This window comes from Elephas maximus, chromosome 2, assembly GCF_024166365.1.
Source record: "Elephas maximus indicus isolate mEleMax1 chromosome 2, mEleMax1 primary haplotype, whole genome shotgun sequence".
Lineage (NCBI taxonomy): Eukaryota > Metazoa > Chordata > Mammalia > Proboscidea > Elephantidae > Elephas > Elephas maximus.
In genome coordinates, this window is record NC_064820.1 from 218,479,172 (window position 1) to 218,503,943 (window position 24,772).

The 24,772-nt window shown below is 43.3% G+C and overlaps 1 protein-coding gene across 7 annotated transcripts in view; it reads right to left on the reverse strand.

Moving 5' to 3' along the window:
• HLCS (holocarboxylase synthetase) overlaps positions 1-24,772 on the reverse strand; it is a 344,996-nt gene that overhangs the window by 263,944 nt on the left and 56,280 nt on the right. For 6 of the 7 annotated variants that reach the window (XM_049874829.1, XM_049874828.1, XM_049874823.1 and 3 more), the window contains exons 2-4: positions 17,852-17,989; positions 9,076-9,238; positions 3,730-4,679 (exon numbers count right to left, since the gene is read on the reverse strand). In XM_049874829.1, the coding sequence (XP_049730786.1) occupies positions 3,730-4,679; positions 9,076-9,127 (1,002 nt within the window). In that variant the 5' untranslated portion in view covers positions 9,128-9,238; positions 17,852-17,989. Of the gene's footprint in view, positions 1-3,729; positions 4,680-9,075; positions 9,239-17,851; positions 17,990-22,496; positions 22,521-24,772 lie in introns of those variants that run through there. The other variant, XM_049874826.1, reaches the window with a different exon arrangement.

Genomic DNA, 24,772 nt, shown 5'->3' on the forward strand with positions numbered 1-24,772 from the left:
TCTCTAGCTCAATAAAAAGATCTTTATAATGAAACAAAATCTGTGTCATCCACATCTAGGGAACTGCTGTTGTTGTTAGCTGCCTTCCAGTTGGCACCGACTTATGGCGACCTTACGTGTAACTGAACGAAACGCCTGACTCTGCACCATCTTCATGCTCGCTGGTACATTCTTGGGAACGATTCTGTGCCCACATATCTATGTCTACTTAATTTTCTCAATTAGATAGTCAAATCCTTAAGGACAAGTGTTTGTTAACTCTAACAAAAACTTCTGCCCTCTAGGCATTAAAAGATTTGCAATAAATGATCATGAATTTTGAAATGGCCTCTCTTGCTACTGTTCATTTATTTAAGAAATGCTAAAAAGAAGAAGAAGGGGGAAAAAGGCAGCAGAAGAGCCAAAAGAACTTCTAAGAATGAAAAGGGAAGCACCATTTTCCTTTCATATTCTCTCTTTCCATTTTTTTCTTATCTATGTGTTCATGTGCCATAAATCTAAATAACTTCAGGATTCTCTCAGTTGAAAATTTTCTCAGCACTTAGTTCTTAAAAAAACAAACCAGTTGCTGTCCCGTCAACTCTGACTCGTGGCAACCCCACCTGTGTCAGAATAGAACTGTGCTCCACAGGGTTTTCAGTGGCTGATTTTTTGAAAGCAGGTTGCCAGGCCATTCTTTCAAAGAACCTCTGGGTGGACTCAAACCTCCAACCTTTCGATCAACAGCCAAGCTTAACCGTTTGTGCCACCTTGGGATGCCATTAGATTTTAGGAGTGACAAAGCATAAGAAAGGAACCAGGAATTTGGAGATTTAACACTAACACCCTATCTATCTCAGCAGCTGGTCAGCACTCAGTCCATTCTTGGAAACCAACTCCGATATTTCAAGGTGATGGTCACTGATGTTTAGAATCATGACCCTGAGGCACTCCACTTCCTACATTAAATAAAGGCTCGATTATGTTAATCAGGCTGTACCTTGAGGCAAGGAAGTAGACCAATGTATTCTAGACAGATTATTACCGATGAAGTTCAAAACAAAAAAGAAATTTCTGCCTAATCCTTATGAGAAATTTTATTTGATTATAATGCCTCCTCCATGGCTTGTCTGTCAGTCTGTCATACTGTGTTCGCTCTTGTGTTGCTATAATGCTGGAAGCTATGCCACCAGTATTTCAAACACTAGCAGGGTAACCCATGGCGGATAGGTTTCAGTGGAGCTTCCAAACTAAGACAGGCTAGAAAGAAAGGTCTGGCAATCTATGTCTGAAAATGAACAAATAAAATCCCTACGGATTACAACAGACCATTGACTTGCCTGATTTGGACACAGCATGAAGAGAGATCAATTGCTAGAGGATGACATCGTGTTTGGTGAAGCTGAGGGCCAATGAGGGTGAGTGAGTCCAGTGAGATGGACTGGCAAAATAGCCACAATGATGGACTCAAATATACTGGTGATTATGAGGATGATGCAGGACCGGGCAACATTTTGTTCTATTGTACATAAGATCACCATGAGCCAGAGCTGACTACATCACAGCTAACAACAACATAACACCTGCTGCCTCCTTCCTCTATCACAGGTTTTTGGTTAATAAGAATATGCAGGCCATGTGAAAGCCCTGAACTAGACCTTCTCACCATCAGTAAAAAGTCCCAGCCAATGTCAGAAGTAACCCCCAGCACACAGACTCTTGGAATCCTTAAATATACTATCTTAAAGAACCTACACCCTTTCAAAGATACACCTGGATCTTGGGGGACATCTAGCTCAACTGGCGTAACACAGTCTATAAAGAAAATGTTCTACATCTGAGTATGGTCTTAAAAGCTTGTGAGCGGCCATCTGAGATACTCCCCTAGTCCCACCCCATCTGCAGCATGGGAGAATGAAGAAAACCAAAGACACAAGGGAAAGATTAGTCCAAATGATTGATGGACCACAACAACTACAACCTCCACCAGGCTGAGTCCAGCACAGCCAGAAGATGCCCAGCTACCACCACCAATTGCTCTGACAGGGATCACAATAGGGGGTTCAGGATAGAGCTGGTGAAAAATGTAGAACAAAATTTTAAGTCACAAAAAAAGACCAGACTTAGGTCTGACAGAGACTAGAGAAACCCTGAGAGCACGCCCCCAGACACCCTTTTAACTCAAGTACAGAAGTCACTCCTGAGGTTCACCCTTCAGTCAAAGATCACACAGGCCCATAAAACAAACAATAATATATGTGTATGAGATTAAATGGGCACACCAGCCCCAGGGCAAGGACAAGAAGGCAGGAGGGGACAGAAAAACTGGATGGATGGAAATGAGGAACCCAAGGTCAAGAAGGGGAGAGTGTTGACATGTCACGGGGTAGGCAACCAATGTCACAAAACAATATGTGTTTTGAAACAAATTTGCTCTGTAAAGCTTCTTCTAAAGCACAATTAAAAAAAAAAGACTATAGCCTTGGAAATCCTAGTTCTACTCTGTTCTCTAAGATCACTATGAGTTGGAATCAACTCAATGGCAATGAGAAAGGAGCCTTGGTGGTTCACTGGTTAAAGCGCTCACCTGCTAACCAAAAGGTCAGCAGTTCACACCTATCAGCATGCTCTGCAGGAGAAAGACCTGGGGGATCTGCTCCTGAAAAGATTACGGCCTAGGTAGTGAGAGACCATCTAAGATGCATCAGTTGGTCCCAGCCCAGATGGAGAATGAAGAACACCAAAGGCACAAGGAAAATATGAGCCCAAGAGACAGAAAGGGCCACATACACCAGAGACTCCATCCGCCTGAGACCAGAAGAACTAGATGGTAGCTGGCTACCACCAGTGACTGCCCTGACAGGGAACACAACAGAGTCCCTGATGGAGCAGGAGGAAAGTGGGATGCAGAACTTAAATTCTAGTAAAAATACCAGACTTAATGGTCTGAATGAAACTAGAAGGACCCCAGAAGTCATGGTCCCCAGACTCCCTGTTAGCCCAGAACTGAAACCATTCCCAAAGCCAACACTTTAGACAAAGATTAGACTGGACTATAAGAAATAAAATGATACTCAGGAAGAGAGTGCTTCTTAGCTCAAGTAGATACATGAGACTAAATGGACAGCTCCTGTCCGGAGGCGAGATGAGAAGGCAAAAAGGGAGAGGAGCTGGTTGAATAAATTTGGGGTGGAAAGGAGTGTGCTCTCACATTATACGGAAAGCAACTAGAGTCACATAACAATGTGTGTACAGATTTTTGTATGAGAAATTAACTTGAACTGTAAACTTTCACTTAAAGCACAATTAAAAAAAAAAAAAAAGATTACAGCCTAGGAAACCCTATGGGGCAGTTCTAGCCTGTCCTATAGAGTCGCTATAAGTTGGAATCGACCAGACGGCACACAACAACATCTGTGACTATCTCAAACCCAGTGCCATCTCTGTGACTATAGCGCTCCATTAAAAAACCATCTGTATGAGACCAAAATGTCAACAATTACTCTAATGCAAAGATGAAAAGATAAAGGGACAGGGAAACTAGAGTACTGGGAATAGGACAACCAGAACATAATTAAAGACTGAAAAATACAACAAATGTCACTGAACAATGTGTGTAGTAATTGTCAAATGGGAACCTAATTGGATGTGTAAACTTTCACCAAAAACACAATGAAATATTATTTAAATAAAAAGAAACACCTGGAAGATTTACCCTAAAGACCATTAAATCAGTGCCAGCCACAGTACCTGGCAAAGAACAGCTTCTCCTCCATGTGTTCCAAAAGGCACTTGTATGATCATCCTGTCCTTGTCCTCATTGTCCAGGTGGCCCTGGAGCTTGCCCGGGATGAGCTGCTCTCCAGGGCCCTCCTCATAGATGAAGCCACTGCTCAGAACACTAAGCTTCACTTCACTCTGGTCAGCCCCGGAGAAAAGCAAGTTTTGGACTGTCTTCTGCGGTGTCCCCTTGCTTGTCACCTGGAAGCCACCAAATGTGAAGGATGAAGACAGGCCCAGCACCTTCCCTCCCTGAGAAAGATAGGCCATGACCTTTCGGTACAAGACTTCGGAAATGGACTCCTTGGTGGCAATGACCAGCAACACGCAGTTGTCTGGCCATGGGTCTCTGAGAGCACTTTCCTCCCGTAGGTGATAGACAGTGTAACAGTCTATGTCCACACAGTCAGCCAGAACAGCCTGGACCTGCTGGCACCTGCCAAGGGCTTCCTTGGAATCTGGGCCCACATAAACTAGGATGTTGGGTGCTTTGCCCATGGTGTTGACTCTCTTCCCTTCTCTCTTGGGGCAGATCTCATCAGCAACACTCTCCTCCAAACTGCTACTATAGTCATAGGGAAGATCTGGAATGTTCTCTGCAGATGCAAACTTGACTGACTCAATGGTGCTATTCTCAAGTTCCAAACACTCATGGCAGCTAGACAGATGGAGGTGATAATGCTCAACAGAGCCTGCTCCTCTGTCACTCTCCCCAGAAGGCTCTCTCCCAGAGGCACTGTCTCGCGCCTGTTTGGCCTCTTCACCAAGGACCTTGGGGTCATCTTTGCCAATGTGTGCCATAGCATCTCGCTCAGGCTTAATCTCCACAGAGGATTCAGGGTTTGGCTGCGTGATCTCAGCTTGCTTATCTGAGGCCCGGTCCTTAAGTTCCTTCAGAGTGGATTCATGCAAGTGCACCGCTAAAGCAAGAACAAGGAAGACAGTTATTCAACACTTCTCATCTATCACGTGCCCCAGTGCAACTTCATTGCACTCTTTGGGCACACCATGACTTACACACCAGGACAGCCAACCCACCCAGCTCCCAGCCTCATTTCCCCCTCAGCTCTGCAGCAGAATCCTTTGGAACCACATAACCACTCCCACATACTTGAAGACCCCAAGTGAAACCTCAAGTTTCCACATCTTTCCTCTACAAATCAGAATCTACAGGTCTTCCCTTCCATTCCCCTTATTGACTGGTAAAGAACGTGAGATTCAGAGAGGTGACTATACCCACTTACCTAGATTCAGTACCTTAGGTGTTAACCATCCTCTGCTATGGTCCGTACTTTTTAATAGAGTCCCTGGGTGGCACAAACAGGCGCTTGACTACTGAAGGGTAAACAGGATTTGTGAGGCGGAACATGAGTGCCCTCATACATTCCGCCAGTTCACTACAGTTTGCATTCTTATGTAAGTCCCTGGCATGTAGCCACTATTGTCCACCACTGCTATAAAACCTTTGTCCTCCCATTGCGGTGTGCAGAGATCTGCTCTGGTCCTACAGCTGCCCAGGACTTGCCTCGGTATGTGTGCCTCCCTAATAAACTGCTTCACTGCCATGATGAAATTGGCCACCTCTTTCTTTGGTCTCTTGGCATCCTCTATTTTTGGGGGCAAGTTTCAAGTTACTGGTCTGTGCCTGGCAAGCCAGCCAGAAGACCAAGGAAATAGCGAGTGGGAGTGAGGCCTCTGCGAGGGAAACCCCAGGTTGGCCAGCGACTTCCATGTGGGGTGTCTGGCCAGTATATGCCTGATGTGTGCAGACCGCTTCATGAGTACAGGGACGCCTCGAAAATGCCAAGCAGCGTAGCCAGGTTGTGGGCAGACACATACATTCATAGCTGTGGAAAAGAAGCTAGGAGAGCAGAAGCAGCCATGGGACAACCCCTGCTCTGTCTGTTCAGCTGGCCACTGAAACCCAGCTAGCTGCTGAAGCATGCATAAGATCTCTGCAGGACGAGTTACAGTTAGAAAGGAATGTGCGGCAGGTACATGTGGCCACAACTAACGTACTGAGCAGCCACATCCATGAACAGGATGAGCAGCTAGAAATGTTTGCCTACGTGTTTGTAAGGATGGGGGATTTGAGGGGTGGGGGAACAATCCCCTAGTCATTGATCAAAGCCCTACAGCAAAGGGACCAGAGGTAGCTGGAGCGGCTAAGCAGGTCCCTGGCACTGAGAACACCCTGTAAGACCCAGCACAAAGCAAGAGTTAAAACAGTAGAACAAAAAAGGAATAAGAAGCACTTCAAGGTAGCTTGTGTTAAGCAGCCTTGAAGAGACCTTAGAGACCCTCTCTGGAATTCTCTGATACCTGCCTCTGCCAAAATAATCCAGTAGCAACCTAGTCGCAGCAGCGGTAGTAAGGGGAAAACTCAAATAGGAGGGCCCTTTTTCAGGTTACCAGGCAGCTGGGCTGAACCCATGCTTGCACTTGGTGTGGTGGGGGCATGGCTCCACAAATGACTGCGAGTCCCGCCAACTTTGCCCAGACCTTCTGGCTTTCAGAAATAATTACAACTGAGGATTAAGCCTAGGTCCCTCTGTCATCAGGGAGGATCAAATGCCGTGTGCTAAAATTAAAGTTCAACAAGAAAATGAAAAGAACTGTATGTCTTGGATTTTTAGATACCATTGCATGGGTGACTGTGATCTCTTTAACACCTGGCACCAAAATGAGGAAAACTTTTGGGTTTGAGGTCACCATCATTGAGACTCTTGCCTAAGCCTGACTATAGATAAGTCCCTTCAGGACCCCTACAAACCCCTATTATATGTACTGATAATGTTGATGTATAGAAGTACACGTCTGTTAACTTTTGTCTCCAAGCCCTGATGGGAATTGCTGCCATTAGTGCCATTTTTAGCAGAGCACATGAAAACTATGATGTGGGATATAGCTAATAGCCTGGCCATTCGATCTGGTCACTGACAACACTTGGACTAACACATAGGCAAGCCCCTATGGGAATGCGACATCTGGATTAAAATCACTTCTGTTCCTGATAAGCTTTTGTTGCTTGTGTGGATGGCCACCAGAAATGCCCCTATGCTGAGAGGGGAAACAACCAACGAGCAGACCACTCTTGCCAGCTGACTGCAGAGGCTGAAGCATCCTCTTCTCCAGAGCTAAGAGATACGCAACCAACCACTACCTGGACTTGAGAGGATGGCCCACAGGGATCCACACACCACCCTAGACTGGGCCTACATACATGGACTGCCACTGTCATGAGAAAACGCCAGACAGCATAGAAAAGCTGACCTGCCTACAAGACCCTGGCCAAGGCTAAAACCTGCCCAGGCACAGATTCCCGAGCCAACAGGCCAGGGTGTTCCTAGAAGGTAAATCATAATGGGACCTCTTATCCGGTACAGAGGCTTCCACTGGATCTTGAATGAACTCTCCATGCTCTATATTACCCTCAAGCCAGCGGGGCAATTGAGCACTTCAATGGACAGGCTTAAAAGGTTAATGGGAAGGGACAAGACAATGTCAACCTGAATATATATCTCAGGCAAGCAGTTTGGGGTCTCAATTCAGCAGTTCCCTGCAAAGGCATGTATCATCTGCACCATATGTTTGATCAAACTGTCCCGTCCATAAAATGTGTTTCTCTTGTATTCAACTGTTCCTGACAAAATATCTGGTTTCCCACGGGGGCCACTCTCAATACTAGGACAGATAGTCTGGGTGGCTATACCTGGGCAACCCTTGCCTCAGGTTCCATGGAAGAAGGCGTGGTGAGGAAGGATTGTTAATGTTGTCTCTTTTCTTCCCAGATTACCTCACAGTGATGGACAGGCCTGAGAGCACAATAGAACTTCAGGGTCCCGAGCCCTCCTCTCTGTCGGGCACATTACACTCTCTGGAGTTGGAGCCCTTGCACCTCCCCAGTCACTCTTATGTCACTGAAATGTGAGAATACCCATCAAGTCAAGGACTCTGGAGAGCTCTTGCTACTTCCTCCCTCCTCCATGGGTTAGCCTTGTTCCAGTAAGTTCACAGGTCCACCATTAAGAGAGCAGGGAACAGGAGAACAAACAAAACTTTGACCTTTAAACCTTCTAGTTTCAAAAGGAGAATCTGAAAATGCGACATTTGATATCTGTAACTCTTTCGCCACTACAGCTGCCTGCCTCCTTCTTTGGTCTTTCGGCACCCTCCATTTTTGGAGGTATGTTTCATGTTACTAGTCCATGCCTGGCCAACTACTAACCAAAAGGTTGGTGGTTTGAGCCCCCTCAGAGGCACCCTGGGAGAAAGGGCTGGCAATCTTCCAAAAAATCAGCCACTGGAAACCCTACGGAGCATAGTTCCACCCTGACACATGTGGGGTCGCCATGAGTCAGAGTTGTCTCACCAGAAACTGCAACTGATTTGAGGTTTTTTTTTTTTTTCCCCTTCTTTAATCTCTTACACAATGGTGCAACTAAAAAAAATGAAAAGGGCACGTATCTAGGGTCTATCCAAGCACACTCCAGGAAAAAGACACTCTTGGGACACTTGCTCGGATCATCTGGGGAGAAGGGTCTTTCAGGCCTGGTATATAAGTTTACAATCATTGATTCAAAAAAACACTGATTGAGTACTTGCTATGTGTCAGACATGGTGGGCACGCACACATCACAAATCAGAAAATTAAGTGATTGACACAAACTTATAGAGCTGATAAGTCATACTCATTTGCTCCTGATACGAATGAAGACATAGACATAGAAAACCTGCTTTTAAGCTTTTAAGAACATTTTGTATGTTTCCTGAAAAAAAGATCTGTTCCAAAGACTTGTGGTGCAGGTATTTTAAGTAAAAAGTTGTTCGACTTAGAACTTCAGAACAAAAATGGCTACACTTCCCACTTAAGCAGGACTATAGTCTAGAAACTAGTTATACCATATTAGATGGAACCCTGGTAGCACAGTGGTTAAGAGCTCCGCTGCTAATCAAAAGGCTGACAGTTCGAATCTACCAGCCACTCCTCAGAAACTCTAAGTCTGAAATAAATATTACGTGGGTCCTGAATTTGAATGCCATCTTCTGGACAATATAATTATGGGAAATCCTGGATTAAGAAATTTAATAAACACTAAAGATGTATTCAGGGATAAAACTCCTCGCCCCCCCCCCAAAAAAAACTTGACACACATATGAATATTATACTATTCTGGTAAAATTAAATCTGTTGACTGAGTTAAAACGGAAATCAGGATTGCCATTTAGCCACGCTAGAAAGGAGTACTTGGCAGTTCTTAACTGAATAAGCTACGATGTCCTGCTATGACGAAAACATTTTCCAAAGTTACTTACAAACAATCTTTTGGGGTACCAGTCCATTGCCCATCTGAAGTCTATCTTCCATGAACGCTATCCCCAGCTTGCTGAAGTCGTCCACGCTTGCTTCAGCGATTAACCGATACGGGTCCCCAGGTCTGCACGCCAATGGCAGGCAACAGTCAGACCACTTCACAACCTGAGAAAAAGCAGGTGAGGGAGGAGGAAGGAAAAGAGGTTGACATTTTTTCATCTCTCAAATAACCAGATGCTTTATTTTTCCCTTCAGATCTCCACCACTATATTACAGTCAAATGTAATGAATTGCTAGATATTACATTTCATTAATATCAGAGTCGTTTGGGCACAGGCATTCTCAATTCCACCTGATAACAGTGCTTAACCAGTTGCCATCATCAGATGCCAACTGGTGGTACCCTAGGTGTGTCACAGTAGAAACATGCTCCATAGAGTTTTAAATGGCTGATTTTTTCAGCAGTAGATCACTAGGACTTTCTTCCGAGGTGCCTCTGGGTGGCCTGGAACCTCCCACCTTTTGGTTAGCAGCACGTGTGTTAACGACTTACAGCACCCAGGACAGCAGTGCTTACAAAGCACTATAGCCCTCTTAAAGTCTAAAATACTTCTCAAGGAACATAAAGGGGGAAGGGCCATTCCCAGAGTCTGAAAAACAGAACTGCCCTTTAGTAACAGAAAATAATGAGAGAACAAGTCCACATTAGCAAACTGCAGGTCAGCTTTTCTCAAAGTGTGGTCCAAGACCACCTGCCCCAGAGCTACCTGGGAGTACAATAAAAGTGCCAAGTGCTGAGCCCTCCTCCTCTCTGTTGGGTACATTATACTCCCTGCAGTTGGAGCCCACATGCCTCCCCAGTGACTCTTATGTTGTTGCAATGTGAGAATACCCATCAAGTCAAGGACTCTGGAGAGCTCTTGCGGCTTCCTCCCTCCTCCATGGGTTAGCCTTGTCCCAGTAGGTTCACATATCCACCACAAGGGGGCAGGGAACAGGAGAACAAACAAAGCTCCATCCTTTGAGCCTTCTAGTTTCAAAAGGAGAATGTGAAAATGGGACGTTGGGTATCTGCAGTGGCTCTGAGGGTTTTCCAGGGGAGAAGGAGAGCCTGCCTCCGGAGTCCGAGGACCTGGTGCTGTCAGTCCTTAGGCAAGTGGTTCAACCTCTCAAGTCTCAGCTTCCTTATTTGTAAAACAGGAATAATGGTAATGTTAATACCTGTTACTTTACAGACTTGTGCTAATGGGATTGGAGGCCATATATAGTGGCCCTAGTAGAAAGCTTGGAACGAAATAAAGGCTTCATTAATGAAAGCTGCTATTACTAGTTATCACAAATCTGGCCTTAAAAGCAACATGAAGTGTTGTGATCTTTTTCTAAATTGCCATGAACGATCTCCCTACCCCCAAAAAATGTCTTCTCAGGGAGCTACTGCACCAGATTTCATAATTAGAGATACATAATTTTAAATATCATTTCTGATATTGGTGGGGCTAGGTTTGTAGAACTAACTCCCACTGAAAACAATGAAAAAATATGTAACACGTCCTCTTAAAAGCACTGAAGAATTGACAAGATACTGGGGAAATGCTAGGCCAAATTCTGGGTAGATCCTGGACCTAGAGTGATAAGCCACTTTGCCTGCAGGGTACCTGCTCAACCAGGAAACTTGGGCTTCAAAAGTTAAGGTACACCTCATAAAAAAGAAGTAATCTTTTATGGTTGCTAGAGATGGGAGGGAAACCCTGCAGACACAGTGGTTAAGAGCTACAGCTGCTAACCAAAAGATTGGCAGTTTGAATCCACCAGGCACTCCTCAGAAACTCTATAGGGCGGTTCTACTCTGTCCTATAGGGTCGCTATGAGTCAGAGTTGGCTGGATGGCAATGGGTTTAGAGAGAGGGTTTAGAGAGGGGAGGGGTGAGGAGGGAAAAAAAGTAACTAGACAATAAGTAAGTGGTAATTTTGGTGAAGGGTAAGAGTACACAATACTGGGGAAGCCAGCACAACTTGACCAAGGCAAGGTCATGGAAGCTTCACAGATACATCCAAACTTCCTGAGGGACTGAATTACTAGGCTGAGGGCTGTGGGGACCATGGTCCTGGGGAACATCTAGCTCAACTGGCATAGCACAGTTTATAAAAAAAATGTTTTACATCCTACTTTGGTAAGTATCATCTGGGATCTTAAAAGCTCGTGGGTGGCCATCTAAGACACTTCACTGGTCCAATCCCGTGTGAAGCAAGGGAGAATGAAGAAAACTAAAGATACAAGGTAAAGGTTAGTCCAAAGGACTAACGGACCACAACTACCACAGCCTCCACCAGACTGAGTCCAGCACAACCACATGGTGCCCAGCTACCACCACCAACTGCTCTGATAGGAATCACAACAGAAGGTCCTGGACAGAGCTGGAGAAAAATGTAGAACGAAATTCTAACTCACAAAAAAATTCTAACACAAAAAAAGACCAGACTTACGGGTCTGACAGAGACTGGAAAAACCCTGACACCCTTTAAACTCAGTACTGAAGTCACTCCTGAGGTTCCCCCTTCAGCCAAAGATAAGACAGACCCATAAAACTAAAAGAGACTAAGTGGGCACACCAGCCCTGGGGCAAGGACAAGAAGCCAAGAGGGGACAGGAAAGCTGGTAATAGGGAACCCAAGGACGAGAAGGGGAGAGTGTTGATATGTCATTGGGTTGGCAACCAATATCACAAAACAATCTGTGTATTCACCATTTAATGAGAAACTAATGTGCTCTGTAAACATTCATCTAAAATACAATTTAAAAAAATGTATTCAAAAAAAAAATGTTCAGTAATGGTAGCCAGGCACCATCCGGTTCTTCTGGTCTCACAGCAAAGGAGGCAGTTGCTCATGGAGGTAACTGGCCACTCATCGCACCTCCTCTTCCTATTTCTGGCTGTCCTTCTTCCTCCGTTTCTCCAGGCCAAGAAAGACCAACTGTCATGCCTTGGATGGCTTCTGGCAAGCTTTTAAGACCCCAGGCACCACACAAGGAGATAGGAGGTAGAACAGAAGCACTAAACACATTATTAGGCCAATTAACTGGAATGTCTCATTAAACCATGATCATGACCCTAAACCTCCAAGCCAAGGAACCAAATTACATGAGGTTTTTGGTTGCACATAAGCAGGCTCAGCTGCTACTTTTGTTTGTTTTGTTTTTTGGTCACTGTAAATATATCACACAACTTTTGCCAATTCAACTTTTTACAGGTGTACAACTTACTAACAGCTATAATAATAATTAGCTATAAACCCTACCCTTATTCAATGCCATTTTTCCATCACCATTAAACACCCTCCCACCCCTGTCCAACTCCCTCCCACCCCTGGTAAGAACTAATAAACTTTGGTCTCTGTACATTTGCTTGTTCTTGTCTTTTTACATAAGTGAGATCATACAATATTTGTCCTTTTGTGATTGACATATTTCACTCAGCATAAAGTATTAAAGCTCCATATTGTGGCATGTAGCAAGACTTCAATTCTCCTACTGGCTGAGTAGTATTCCAAGGTATGTGCGTACCCCATTTTGTTTACCCACTTATCGGCTGATGGGCGCTTGGGGTGTTTCCACTTTCTGGCTACTGTGAATAGTGCTGCAAGGAATATTGGTGTACAAGTCTCTGTTTGAGTCTCTGCTTTCAAGACTTTTGGGTATATACCCAGGAGTGGAATTGCTGGGTCATATGGTAGTTCTATTTTTAGTTTTTTGAGGAATTGCCATACTATTTTCCACAATGGCTGTATCATTTTGCATTACCACCAGGAATGGCTAAGGGTTCCAATTTCCCCACATCTTCACCAACATTTGTTATTTTGTTTTTTATCTTAGCCATCCTAGTGGGAACGAAATGGTATCTTCCTGTGGTTTTGACTTGCATCTGTCATATGGCTAATGATGTTGAGCATTCTTCATGTGTTTGGTGGCTATCAGAATGTTATCTTTGATGAAATGTTTATTCAAGTTCTTTGCCCATATTATGATTGGGTTGTCTTTTTGTTGTTAAGTCATCCAAGTTTTATATACATTCTGGTTATTAGATTCTTATTGGATACATGGTTTCCAAAGATATTCTACCAGTTGGTAGCTTGTCTTTTCACTTTTTTGGTAAAGTCTTTTTAATTTTTATAAGGTCTCATTTATTTTGACTTTTGCTGTTTGTGCTTTTGTTATTATATTAGATAATGGACTGTTAAAAGCCAGGCCCAATAGCGTTGCCCTTGTATTTTTTTTTTCTAATAATTTTATGGTTTTAGATTGCCCATTTCAGTCCTGAATCCATTTTGAATTTGTTCTTGTGTAGGCTGTGCAGCATGGATCCTGTTTCACTTTTCTGCACGTGGAAATCCCTCCATAAAGTTTTCAATGGCTGGTTTTTTGGACATAGATTGCCAGGCCTTTCTTCTGAGGCACCTCTGGGTGGACTCAAACCTCCAAGCTTTTAATTAGCAGCTGAAAGCATTAGCCATTTGTATCACCCAGGGACTCCATATCACCCCCAAGGGGGCTGAAATTGTTTCTTGGAGGGATAAAGAAAATCTTAGATATCACAGTGGTGTGTGGAGCTCCAATGCTCTACTTGACAAAATCTTATTTCTTAGTATTTCATTTCTCCCATTAGAATTTAAATTTAACTTTTTTACTTGGTGGTGTCAATAGCAAAAAGAAAAAATGCTGAGAAACGCTCCTTACAATAAACAATAAATGCAGGCCTTTTTGGACAAAAAGGTTGAAACTCACTCACTGGCCTGGAATATTTGGGGGAAGAGCAATCTCAGAATTTTCTCCGAGCTCTACTGGCCACCTTCCCTTCGTTTACCACCTGCTTCTCCCACCTCCTCCCAGGCCCAGCCAGAGTGAGCGGGGCTGCCCTGGAGGGTTGGGCCTGACCAACCTTTCAGCGGAATTCTACATTTTCAAATATGGCATCTTCAATCCACGATAAGAGTTGAAAGCTGCAGTTCAGACAGATATTTAGTTGATTTACCCCTTTGGGAAGCGTGGAAAGGATGTCTGTTCAGAAGGATGAGAAGCTAAGCTAAGACCCCAGAGAGGGCCGAGTTTTCAGAGGAGCCTGAGGAGGAATGTGAAAAGGAACGGCTCAACCACCTGCACAAGGCTAAAAGCTCCGCTGTTCTCACAGCTCTGACTGCTTCACTGGCAACCAAAGGGTGGGGAAGAAATGCTCACTGGGCCTCAATGGAGACCCAACCCAGAATTTTGTTGTTAAAACATTGATTGAGCACCCTGCTGTGGTGGGCACTGAAGTGGAGCTTTGCCTAAAAGCAAGCCCTAGGTGTAAAAGGAGCCAATAATTAGATTCTCCCACAGCTCTGCAGGAGGAGAGCAGCAGAGGCAAACAAAAGAAGGGGAAGGCCAGGAAGAGGCAAAAAGCGTGACACACACCTCCCTGATTAAGTTTCGCAACTGTCTCCCCACCTAAGTGCATTTCCTCTTTCTAGGAACATGGGTCACGAGCCACAGACCACGCGAACACCTCTAAACAACACCGGGCACTCCGATCAAAGCAAGACCGCAACACTGACACCTCTTCCAGGGGTGTGTGCCTTCCAGAGGATGAAAGCAAACACAGATGGACATACTTCAGATCGGAGCTTCAGGACAGAAACAAAAGGGAAGAGAAAGAAAGGGGAAGTCAAATCAAAGCCTCGCTCCCCAAGATCAAAGCTGCAGAAGCCCTGGTTTGCCCTAAACAAAGTGACTTCCTCCTTTGAATGGCAAGCAGAAATCTGTTCAATGACCGAAGCATGGGACGTGGTGTTAGAATTTAGTACATCAGGCAACGACCTTTCTGCTCTACGCAACTTAAGCTCACGTGCAAGAGAAAGGCCAGATTGATTAGGCAGTGGATTAAATGGGTGAGCACAGCATTTTACCAGGGTGCCCTTCCAATGGCTGCCTGCAGCATGTGGGAAGCTGACATCCTGCAGCAGGTGAGAAAAGGAAACCTCAACAACCAGGTATAGTCAGTTACCCAGGGTCAGATAATCGACCTCGCTAATTTTCCTGGCTCTTGTTTGTCCTCTTCCAAATCAACTTAATTGCACGTTGTCGTCATCGTTAGCTGCTGTGGAGTCAGCCCCTGATTCATGGCACCCCTGCGCAACGCAAAGAAATGCTGCCCAAGCCTGTACCATTCCCATGATTGGTTGTGGATTGGACCATGTGATCCACAGGGTTTTCATTGGCTGATCTTCAGCAGTAGATCTCCAGGTCTTTCTTTCTAGTCCGTCTTAATCTGGAAGCCCCACTGAAATCTGTTCAGCATTATAGCCACACACAAGCCTCCAGTGACGGACAGGTGGTGATTGTGTGTGAGGTGCACCGGCCAGGAACTGAACCTGGGTCTTCCGTACAGAAGGTCAGAATTCTACCCCAGACCACCACTGCCCCCTCAATTACATGGTAGGTGTTTAAAAGCTCTAGTAATGAATTAAATGGAGGAAGGGCTGGACGCACAAAGAAGTGAAGAACTTTAAACTATGAGACTAAAGGGAGGAGGTTATTTTTGACCTTCAGTTATCCTTGCTGCCTTTCTGTTTGGGAGCACAGAGCATAAAGGACTGCTACAAAAATTTCTGCTCTCTATTATGTAAAGAGACAACATAACATGCCCTATGGAGCTTTTAGAAACACTGGTGGCGCAGTGGTTAAGAGTTATGGCTGCTAACCAAAAGGCCGGCAGTTCAAATCCACCAGGCACTCTTTGGAAAGTCTATGGGGCAGTTCTAGTCTGTCCTATAAGGTCGCTATGAGTCGAAATCGACTCAATGGCAATGGATATGGCACTTTTAAGAGAAGGTATCAGAAAACCAAGTAACAGTATGAATGGTTATCACAACTCCACTGCAAGCAAGAGCTGAAACTACAAACCGACTAGGTGAAAATGGTACTGAAAAGCAGAACGGCCACAACTTGTCTGTCATTTTGTCATATTTGGTGCTCGTGTGTTGCTATAATGCTAGAAACTATGCCAGGAGCATTTCAAATACCAGCAGGGTCACCCATGGTGGACAGGTTACAGCAGGGCTTCCAGACTAAGACAGAGTAAGAAGAAGCGCCTGGTGATCTACTTCTAATAATCAGCCATTGAAAAATTTATGAATCACAACAGAATATTGTCAGATATAGTGCTGGAAAGTGAGCCCCTCCCCCCACCCAGTTGGAAGACACTCAAAATACACAGTGAGCTCTCAACAATGAGTGGAGCATACCAATGATAGTGAAGATGAAGATGGTCCAGGCAACGTTTCATTCTGTTGTACATGAGTTCGCCATGAGTCAGAGCCAATTTTACAGCAACTAACAACATCTACCCATCTACCTACCTACCTATCTATCTCCTACCAGGTCTGTTTCCCTGGTAGACCCTGCCTGATACGACTGGATTACTGAAAAACAGGAAGAAGAGCAGGTTGGGCTATTAATAATACGGAATTTTCTTTTTAAAGCAGAGGACTACGAACGACTAGTTTTGGGCATGTCACTGAGTTTGAGGTGTTTTCAGAACTCAAAATGAGAGGTCTAGGAAGTAGGCTGCAATAGAAATCAGCTGATTTATGATAAACCAGGCTTCGTATGAAAGGAAGAAATGGTAGGAACAGATGAGATGACCTGAGAGAACATCAGCAGTCCTGCTCATTAAAAATATAATGTGATAGTTTCAGGGGACATCTAGGTCAATTGGCATAACAAAGTTTATTAAAAAAAAGTTCTGTATCCCACTTTGGAGAGTGGCACCTAGGGTCTTAGAAGCTTGTAAGCGGCCATCTAAGATGCATCAGTTGGTTCCAACCCACCTGGAGCAAAGAAGGATGAACAACACCAAAGACACAAGGAAAATATTAGTCCAAGAGACAAATGGGCCACATAAACCAGAGACTCCATCAGCCCAAGACCAGAAGACTATGTGGTGCCCGGCTACCACCAATGACCACCCTGACAGGGAACAAAACAGGGTCCCCAAGGGAGCAGGGGAAAACTGTGGTGCAGGACTCAAATTTACGTAAAAATACCAGACTTAATGGTCTGACTGAGACTAGAGGAACCCCAGAAGACATGGCCCCCAGACTCTCTATTAACCCAGAACTAAAACCATTCCCAAAGCCAGCTCTTCAGACGAAGATTAGACTGAACTATAAAACATAAAAAAATACTCATGAAGTGTGCTTCTTAGTTCAAGTAGATACACGAGACTAAATGGGCAGCTCCTGTCCGGAGGTGAGATGAGAAGGCAGAAAGGGATAGGAGCTGGTTGAATGGACACAGGAAATCCAAGGTGAAAAGGGGAAGTGTGCTGTCACATTACAGGGACTGCAACTAGGGTCACATAACAATATGTATATAAATTTTTGTATGAGAAACTAACTTGAGCTACACACTTTCACCTAAAACACAATAAAAAATAATAACGCGAGCCACAAATCTGAGCCACGTAGGTCATTTTAAATTTTCTAGTAGCGATATTCTAGGTAGTAGCCATATTAAAAAAGTAAAAGGAACAGGTAAAAGTAATTTTACTAATATAGTTTATCCAACCCAAAATATCCTAAGAGGGAGGGGAGCCATAAAGACTGGGAAAGAGCACTCAGCAAAAGCAACCTTGATTCTGATTAAAATGTACATATTTCCCTATGGTACACAAATACCATAAGGTTGCTCTGAGTCGGAATGGACTCAACAGCAATGGGTTACCCAAGTAAAATTGCATTACTCACCGTCTCTGAAGAGGAAGATGGTCTCTGTAAATTCTCACCTTGTACCCAAATGCTCTCTGTCACAAATGCTATGTGTTCTGCTTCAAGTATAAAAGGAGAAACAAGAAACAGGGCCCATTTGTTCAAGTCGTCGATGGACTGTTTGGAGGGAAAGAAACATTAGGAGTCAACATCACTTCAAACCAAGCCTTCCAATTAGAGCAACATCCCAACATCCCCTCCTCTGCGATGCCAGGTAAGATTTAAACAAGGTTATTTGACCCTCTCCGAGAGACCACATTAACCCTGTATTTCTTGTTTAATGGTGGTATTTAAACAGCTGCAAAATTCCCTCTATGGCTCATGACAGCTTTGACATCTCTGGATATTTGTTATCAAGCATTCATTCTGAAATTTGGCTTATCCCCACCGTTCCTTTCTGCTTAGCATGTACAGGCTTTCCAAATTACCGCTTGTAGGCACGTTTACAAAGGGAGGCTCAGAAGTTCACATACAGCTACAGAGTAACAGAGGCCTAGGAACTACGCCTTCATCTGCTCCAGCCATGATGGCAGGAAGCACAATGCAAGTTCTCTTTATGCACCACTTATATACTGCAGTCAACACCACTTTTTTCACTGAGATCTGAGAGGTACGTGTTCCTCCTGATACTCATGAAACCATCAAATCCAGAGAGGTAAGATACTTTGGGGAAAGGTATTTACCATATTCAGAGAAGCAATCAGAGATATTTTAACATGAATCTAAACTGCAGCCAACAGTGATTTTAATTTGGGGTGTCTTTCATTTAAAAAAAAAAAAATTTTTTTTTAATTAAGTCAGTTTTAGGATTACAAAGTGAGCAAAAAGTACAGAAAGTTCCCACCTATGCTGTTCTCCTCGCCTCCCCCCTCCCCCCGCCGCCTTTTCCCTATTATTAACATCTTACGTTTGTGTGGTACATTTGCTACAACTGATGAACCAACATTGATATATTATTATTAACTAAAGCCCATAGCTTACACTAGGGTTCACTCTCTGTGTTGTACAGTTCTATGGGTTTTGAGAAATGTATAATGTCAGTGTCCACCATCACAGTAACATACAGAATCGTTTCACTGGCCTAAAAATGCCCCGTGCTCCACCTATTCAGCCTGTCCTGCTTCCTCTAAAGCCCTGGAAACCACTGCTTTTTCACTGTCTCTATAGTTTTGCCCTTTCCAGAATGTCATGTACTTGGAATTATACATTAGGTAGCCTTTTCAGACTGGCTTCTTTCACTTAGCAATATGCATTTAAGGTTCCTCTAGGTCTTTTCATGGCCCATTTCTTTTTGTCACTGAATTTAGTCCACCGTATGGATGTACCACATTTTATTCGTTCACCTATTTGAAGGTAATTTCATTTTTTTTAAAAGCACATTAGAACTGTAACTGGCTAGAAAACTGAACATATCCAAAAAAAAGAAAGGAAAAAGCAAACCCAGAGCAGACAAACCAAAAACCTAAGGTTCCAGGGGGAAAAGCCCCATCACCAACACCAAAAAAAAAAAAAAAAAGGCACTTGGGTCAGAGTCCCAGAAAGCCACAGAAATGAAGGCCCCAGCCACCTGTGAGGCAGAGGTGCAGAATGGTACAGATGGAGGTCTGGGTGAAGAGGCATTAGGATATGTTAGACCCCCGGGTCCCCTCTCCCTGCTGAGTAGCCGAGGCACTGCATCTTCATCACTCCGGCAGCACACAGGAGGGTCACTTTCTTAGGACCTATGCATAGCCAAGGGTGAGACTCCATGTGAAGTCAGGCTCATTACATAAAAGTCTACAACTGAACACTGAGGCTGTAAGCCCCTTCTTCCCAAGCTCCTTCCATCCTACCCACCCACTCCCATCCCCAGTTTACAATGCCAGACAGCCAGAAGAAACTCAAAGCAAGAGACTGAGGAGTTCTTTGCAGCATGGCATGTACTGTCTCCTCCCCCCGCTGTAAGTACATGTGGCTGAGAAGCTGCTGTCAATCTTATCTGTCCGGTACCTAGGGTCATGTGTTCCACCATCTTGTACTATTTAGAGCAAGGGATCCCTCCTTCACCAAGGGGGTGAAAAGGTGATCAGAACAGCTACAACAGAGATATAAGATCACAGAGACAGCAGATAAGGATAGGAGGCAGAGAAAAAATAAGAAATATCAGAAAAATAAAAGATAAGGAATTTCAAAACATATAAACAAGTACTCTAAAAATCTGAGCTGGAAATTAAAAATATAATTAAAATTAAAAATTAAGCATAAGACACAGAGACCAAAGTTCATTAGTGGTTACCAGGGGCAAGTGGGAAGTGGAGGTTGCTTAAGACGTATAGGGTTTTTGTTAAGGGTGAAAAAATTGCAAATGGATAATGGTAACTGCCGTACAACATGGTGAACATAGTTAATATCACTGAGCTATACACATACAATTGGTTGGAATGTTGTATTACACATACTTCATCACACTAAACATTTTTTTAAAAGAAAATTAAATGTAAGAGTTGGAATATATAGTTAAAGAAACTTTCCAGAAAGTAAAACAAAAATGTAAAGAGAAAAAATAAATAAATAAATAGGCAAAAAAGGTTAGAGAATTAATCCACAGGGTCCAACATCCAACCAAGAATTTCAGAAAAAGAAAACAGCAAAAATGATAGAGGGAAAATTACCATAGAACTAATTTAGTTCTGAGAACTAAAAGACATCAGTTTCCAAACAGGAGCCAACAAATATCCAACACAATAAATGGGGGAAGGGGAATTAAATACCAGCATGACAAAACTGCAAAATACCAAGGATAAAGTGAAAACCCTAAAATTTTCCATAAAGGGGAAAAAAAATCACACGCAAGGCATCAGCTTACAGAATGGCACGGAACTTCTCAACAACAACACTGAAAGCTAAAAGACAATGAAGAAATGTCTTTAAAGTTCTAACAGAAATAATTCCCAATCTAGAATTCTATACCTAGCCAAACTATCAATCAAGAATAAAGGGAGATTATAAAACCCTTGGAAACCCTGGTGGTGTAGTGGTTAAGTGCTGTGGCTGCTAACCAAAGGGTCAGCGGTTCGAATCCGCCAGGCGCTCCTTGGAAACTCCATGGGGCAGTTCTACTCTGTCCTATAGGGTCGCTATGAGTCGGAATCAACTCGATGGCACTGGGTTTTGGATAAAACCCTTTCAGACATGCACATTCAAAAAAAAAAATTATCGCACATGTATCCTTTTTCATTGGAAGATGTACTCTAACAATAAAGAAAAAATGGAAGAGGATGTCACAGAAACCAATACAGGGGGATCCAATACAGGAGAGAGGCAGAGAATTCCCAGGACAGAAATGAAGAAAAGCTTCAGGAGCACAGCTGTGTGGCCAAACTCATCAGCAACAACATAAACCTGAAGCAGGACCGAAGGCTCTAAAAGTGCTATGTCCAAGAAGAAAAAAATCTGAACTGAAAAACTGAGATGTCTGATTATATTCAGAGGACTTTTTATGGCTCTGGTAAAATTTAGAAATAAAATGATAAGTACTTAAAACTAAGCAAACAATAAATAAATGTGCAGGCACCTCACCAAAGAAGACATTGAGGCAGCTAACAGACACATGAGGAAATGCTCGCAATTATTAGCTGTTACCAAACCAAAAACCAAACCCAGTGCCATCGAGTCGATTCCAACTCATAGCGACCCTATAGGGCAGAGTAGAACTGTCCCATAGAGTTTCTAAGGAGCACCTGGCGGATTTGAACTGCCGACCCTTTGGTTAGCAGCCGTTGCACTTAACCACTACGCCACCAGCTGTTAGAAAAGTGCAAATCAAAACTACAATGAGATACCAGCTCACTCCAATATTACTGGCACTAATTAAAATAAACTAAACTAAACTAAAATAAAATAAAATAAACAGAAAATAATATTGGAGAGGTTGCGGGGAGGTTGGAGCTCTTATGCACTAGTGGAACAACCACTATGGAAAACGACATGGTGCCTCCTTAAAAAGCTAGAAATAGAAATACCATATGATCCAGCAATTCCACTCCTAGGAATATAACTTAGAAAAATAAGAGCCATCACACAAATAGACATATGCACACCCATGTTCACTGCAGCATTATTCACAATAGCAAAAAGATGGAAACAAGCTAAGCGTCCACCAACAGATGAATGGATAAAAAAGTTATGGTACATACACACAATGGAAGCTACTCAATGATAAGAACAATGATGAATTCATGAAATAGCTCACAACATGGATGAATCTGGAGGGCATTATTCTGAGTGTATAAGTCAATCACAAAAAGACAAATATTGTATAAGACCACTATTTAAAAAACTCAAGAAAAGGTTTACACACAGGAAAAAAAAAAAAAAAAACTTTGCTGGTTACAAGGTTGAGGGGGGAGGGGAAATCACCAGCTAGATAGTAGACAAGGGTTAACTTTGATGAAGGGAAAGACAACACATGATATAGGGGAAGTCAGCACAACTTGACCTAGGCAAAGTCATAGACGCTTCCTAGACACATTCAAACACCTTGAGGAACTCATTTACTGGGGCTGAGGGCTGGGACCATGGTCTCACAGAACATCTAGGTCAACTGGCATAACATAGTTCATGAAGAAAATGCTCTATATCCTACTTTGGTGAGTAGCATCTGAAGTCTTAAAAGCTTTCGAGCGGTCATCTAAGACACATCTATTGGTCCCGAAGAACTAGGTGGTACCCTGCTACCACCACTGAATGTTTCAACAGGGATCATGACAGAGGGTCCTGGGCAGAGAGGGAGAGAAATGTAGAACAAAATTCAAATTCACAAAAAAACAATGGCAATGGGTTTGGTTTGGTGGTTTTGGTTAGGTGAAAGCTTACAGCACAAATTAGTTTTTCATTCAAAACTTTTTTACACAAATTGTTTTGAGACATTAGTTGCAATCCCCGCAATGTGTCAGCACTCTCTTCTTTTCCCTTTCCACCCTGGGTTCTCAATGTCCATTCATCCAGTTTTCCTGCCCCTTCCTGCCTTCTCATCTTTGTTTTTGGGCAGGTGTTGCCCATTTGGTCTCATATACTTGATTGAACGAAGAAGCACATTCCTCACATGTGTTGTTTGTTTTATAAAATAAAAAGCCAAACCCGCTGCACTCAAGTTGATTCCGACTCATAGCAACTCTACAGGACAGAGTAGAACTGCTCCATAGGGTTTCCAAGGAGCAGCTGGTAGACTCAAACTGTGGACTTTTTGGTTAGCAGCCATAGCTCTCAACCACTGCACCACCAGGGCCTAATCTTTAACTGAAAGGTGAACTTCCAAAGTGGCTTCAGTTCTGAGTCAAGAAATCAACAATGCATCGCACTGGGCAAATCTGCTGCAGAAGACCTCTTTAAAGTGTTAAAAAGCGAAGATGTCACCTTGAAGACTAAAGTGCACCTGACTCAAGCCATGATGTTTTCAATCACCTCATATGCATGTAAAAGCTGGACAATGAATAAGGAAGACCAAAGAAAAACTGACAACTTTGAATTATGGTGCTGGTGAAGAATACTGAATATACCATGGACTGCCAAAAGAATGAACAAATATGTCTTGGAAGAAGTATAACCAGAATGCTCCTTGGAAGCAAGGATGGCAAGGCGTCATCTCACATACTTTGAATGTGTTGTCAGGAGGGATCAGTCCCTGGAGAAGGACATGATGCTTGGTAAAGTGGAGGGTCAGTGAAGAAGAGGAAGACCCTCAAAGAGATGGACTGACACAGTGGCTGCAACAGTGGGCTCAAGCATAGCAACAATTGTGAGTGGGCTCAAGCATAGTAGGACTGGGCAGTGTTTCCTTCTGTTGTACACGGGGTCACTATGAGTTGGAACCAACTCAACGGCACCTAACAGCAACAACAGAAGGATTCCCCATGTTTTACCATCTCCAATTTAAGCACAGTGTGGATAGATAGCATGACCAAGCCCTTGATGTCTGAGGGCAAAAAAATCTCGGTATGATTTCTAGAAGTTGTGGGCAGATTTCTTAATGGATTGGTATTTCAAGATTCCAAATGATATATGAGAAAAATTTCTATGTAAAGCCTATCTCAACAAAATACTTTGTGGCTTAGAAAAAGTAAAGAGCTTAGATTTATCTTATGGAAATATGTAAATTTTTTTCATATTATTAAACATGTCAAACAATTTCATTTAAAATATATATATATTTCACACATGCAGGTCCAAGCTTCACCGTAGGGGCCCAGAACCTCCAGGAAGATACCCTTCCCCTAGAAACAGGTCAGTCCTTGGGGTGGCTGGTACTAATAGTGCTGAGGTTGCCCAGGGGAAGAGCCCAAGGCCTGGCCAGGCCCCAGAACCTCAGAGTATACACTGAGTAAGGCAAAGCCAGGAAGAGTCAGAAACAGCCCCAAATTCACATGCTGGAGCACATACCACCCCCTACGTACATACACACACACACACACCAAGAAGCATCCTCAGACACTGTCCAAGGAAACAGAAAATAAATTCCTGTCATTATAGAAGATGCTGGAGGTAAAAGATAAATAAGATATGGTCCTGCCTTCACGGCCTTGAGATAAAAACCCTTTTTTAAAAAAATTCTACCTTTAAGGAACAATGCAATAATTTCTTTATTTAAAAAAATATCTGAAGACCCTTTTGTTAAACATCGAATGAGGGGGTGGGTGAGGACAACAAAATGCAGACAGGAGATTAGCACCCAGCACCCATTGCTCTTTCCCTGCCTACTTCCTTAAAAGGGCAACATAAAGCAAAAGTCACACTCAAATAATATCCAAAAGTTGAGCTGGGATCCTGAAGAGTGTTGTTCCTAAGATCTCAATTACTATTTCATCTGGACAAACTCCAAGTGATTAATAATCCTAACCTTTTTTTTTAAATAACAATACCATC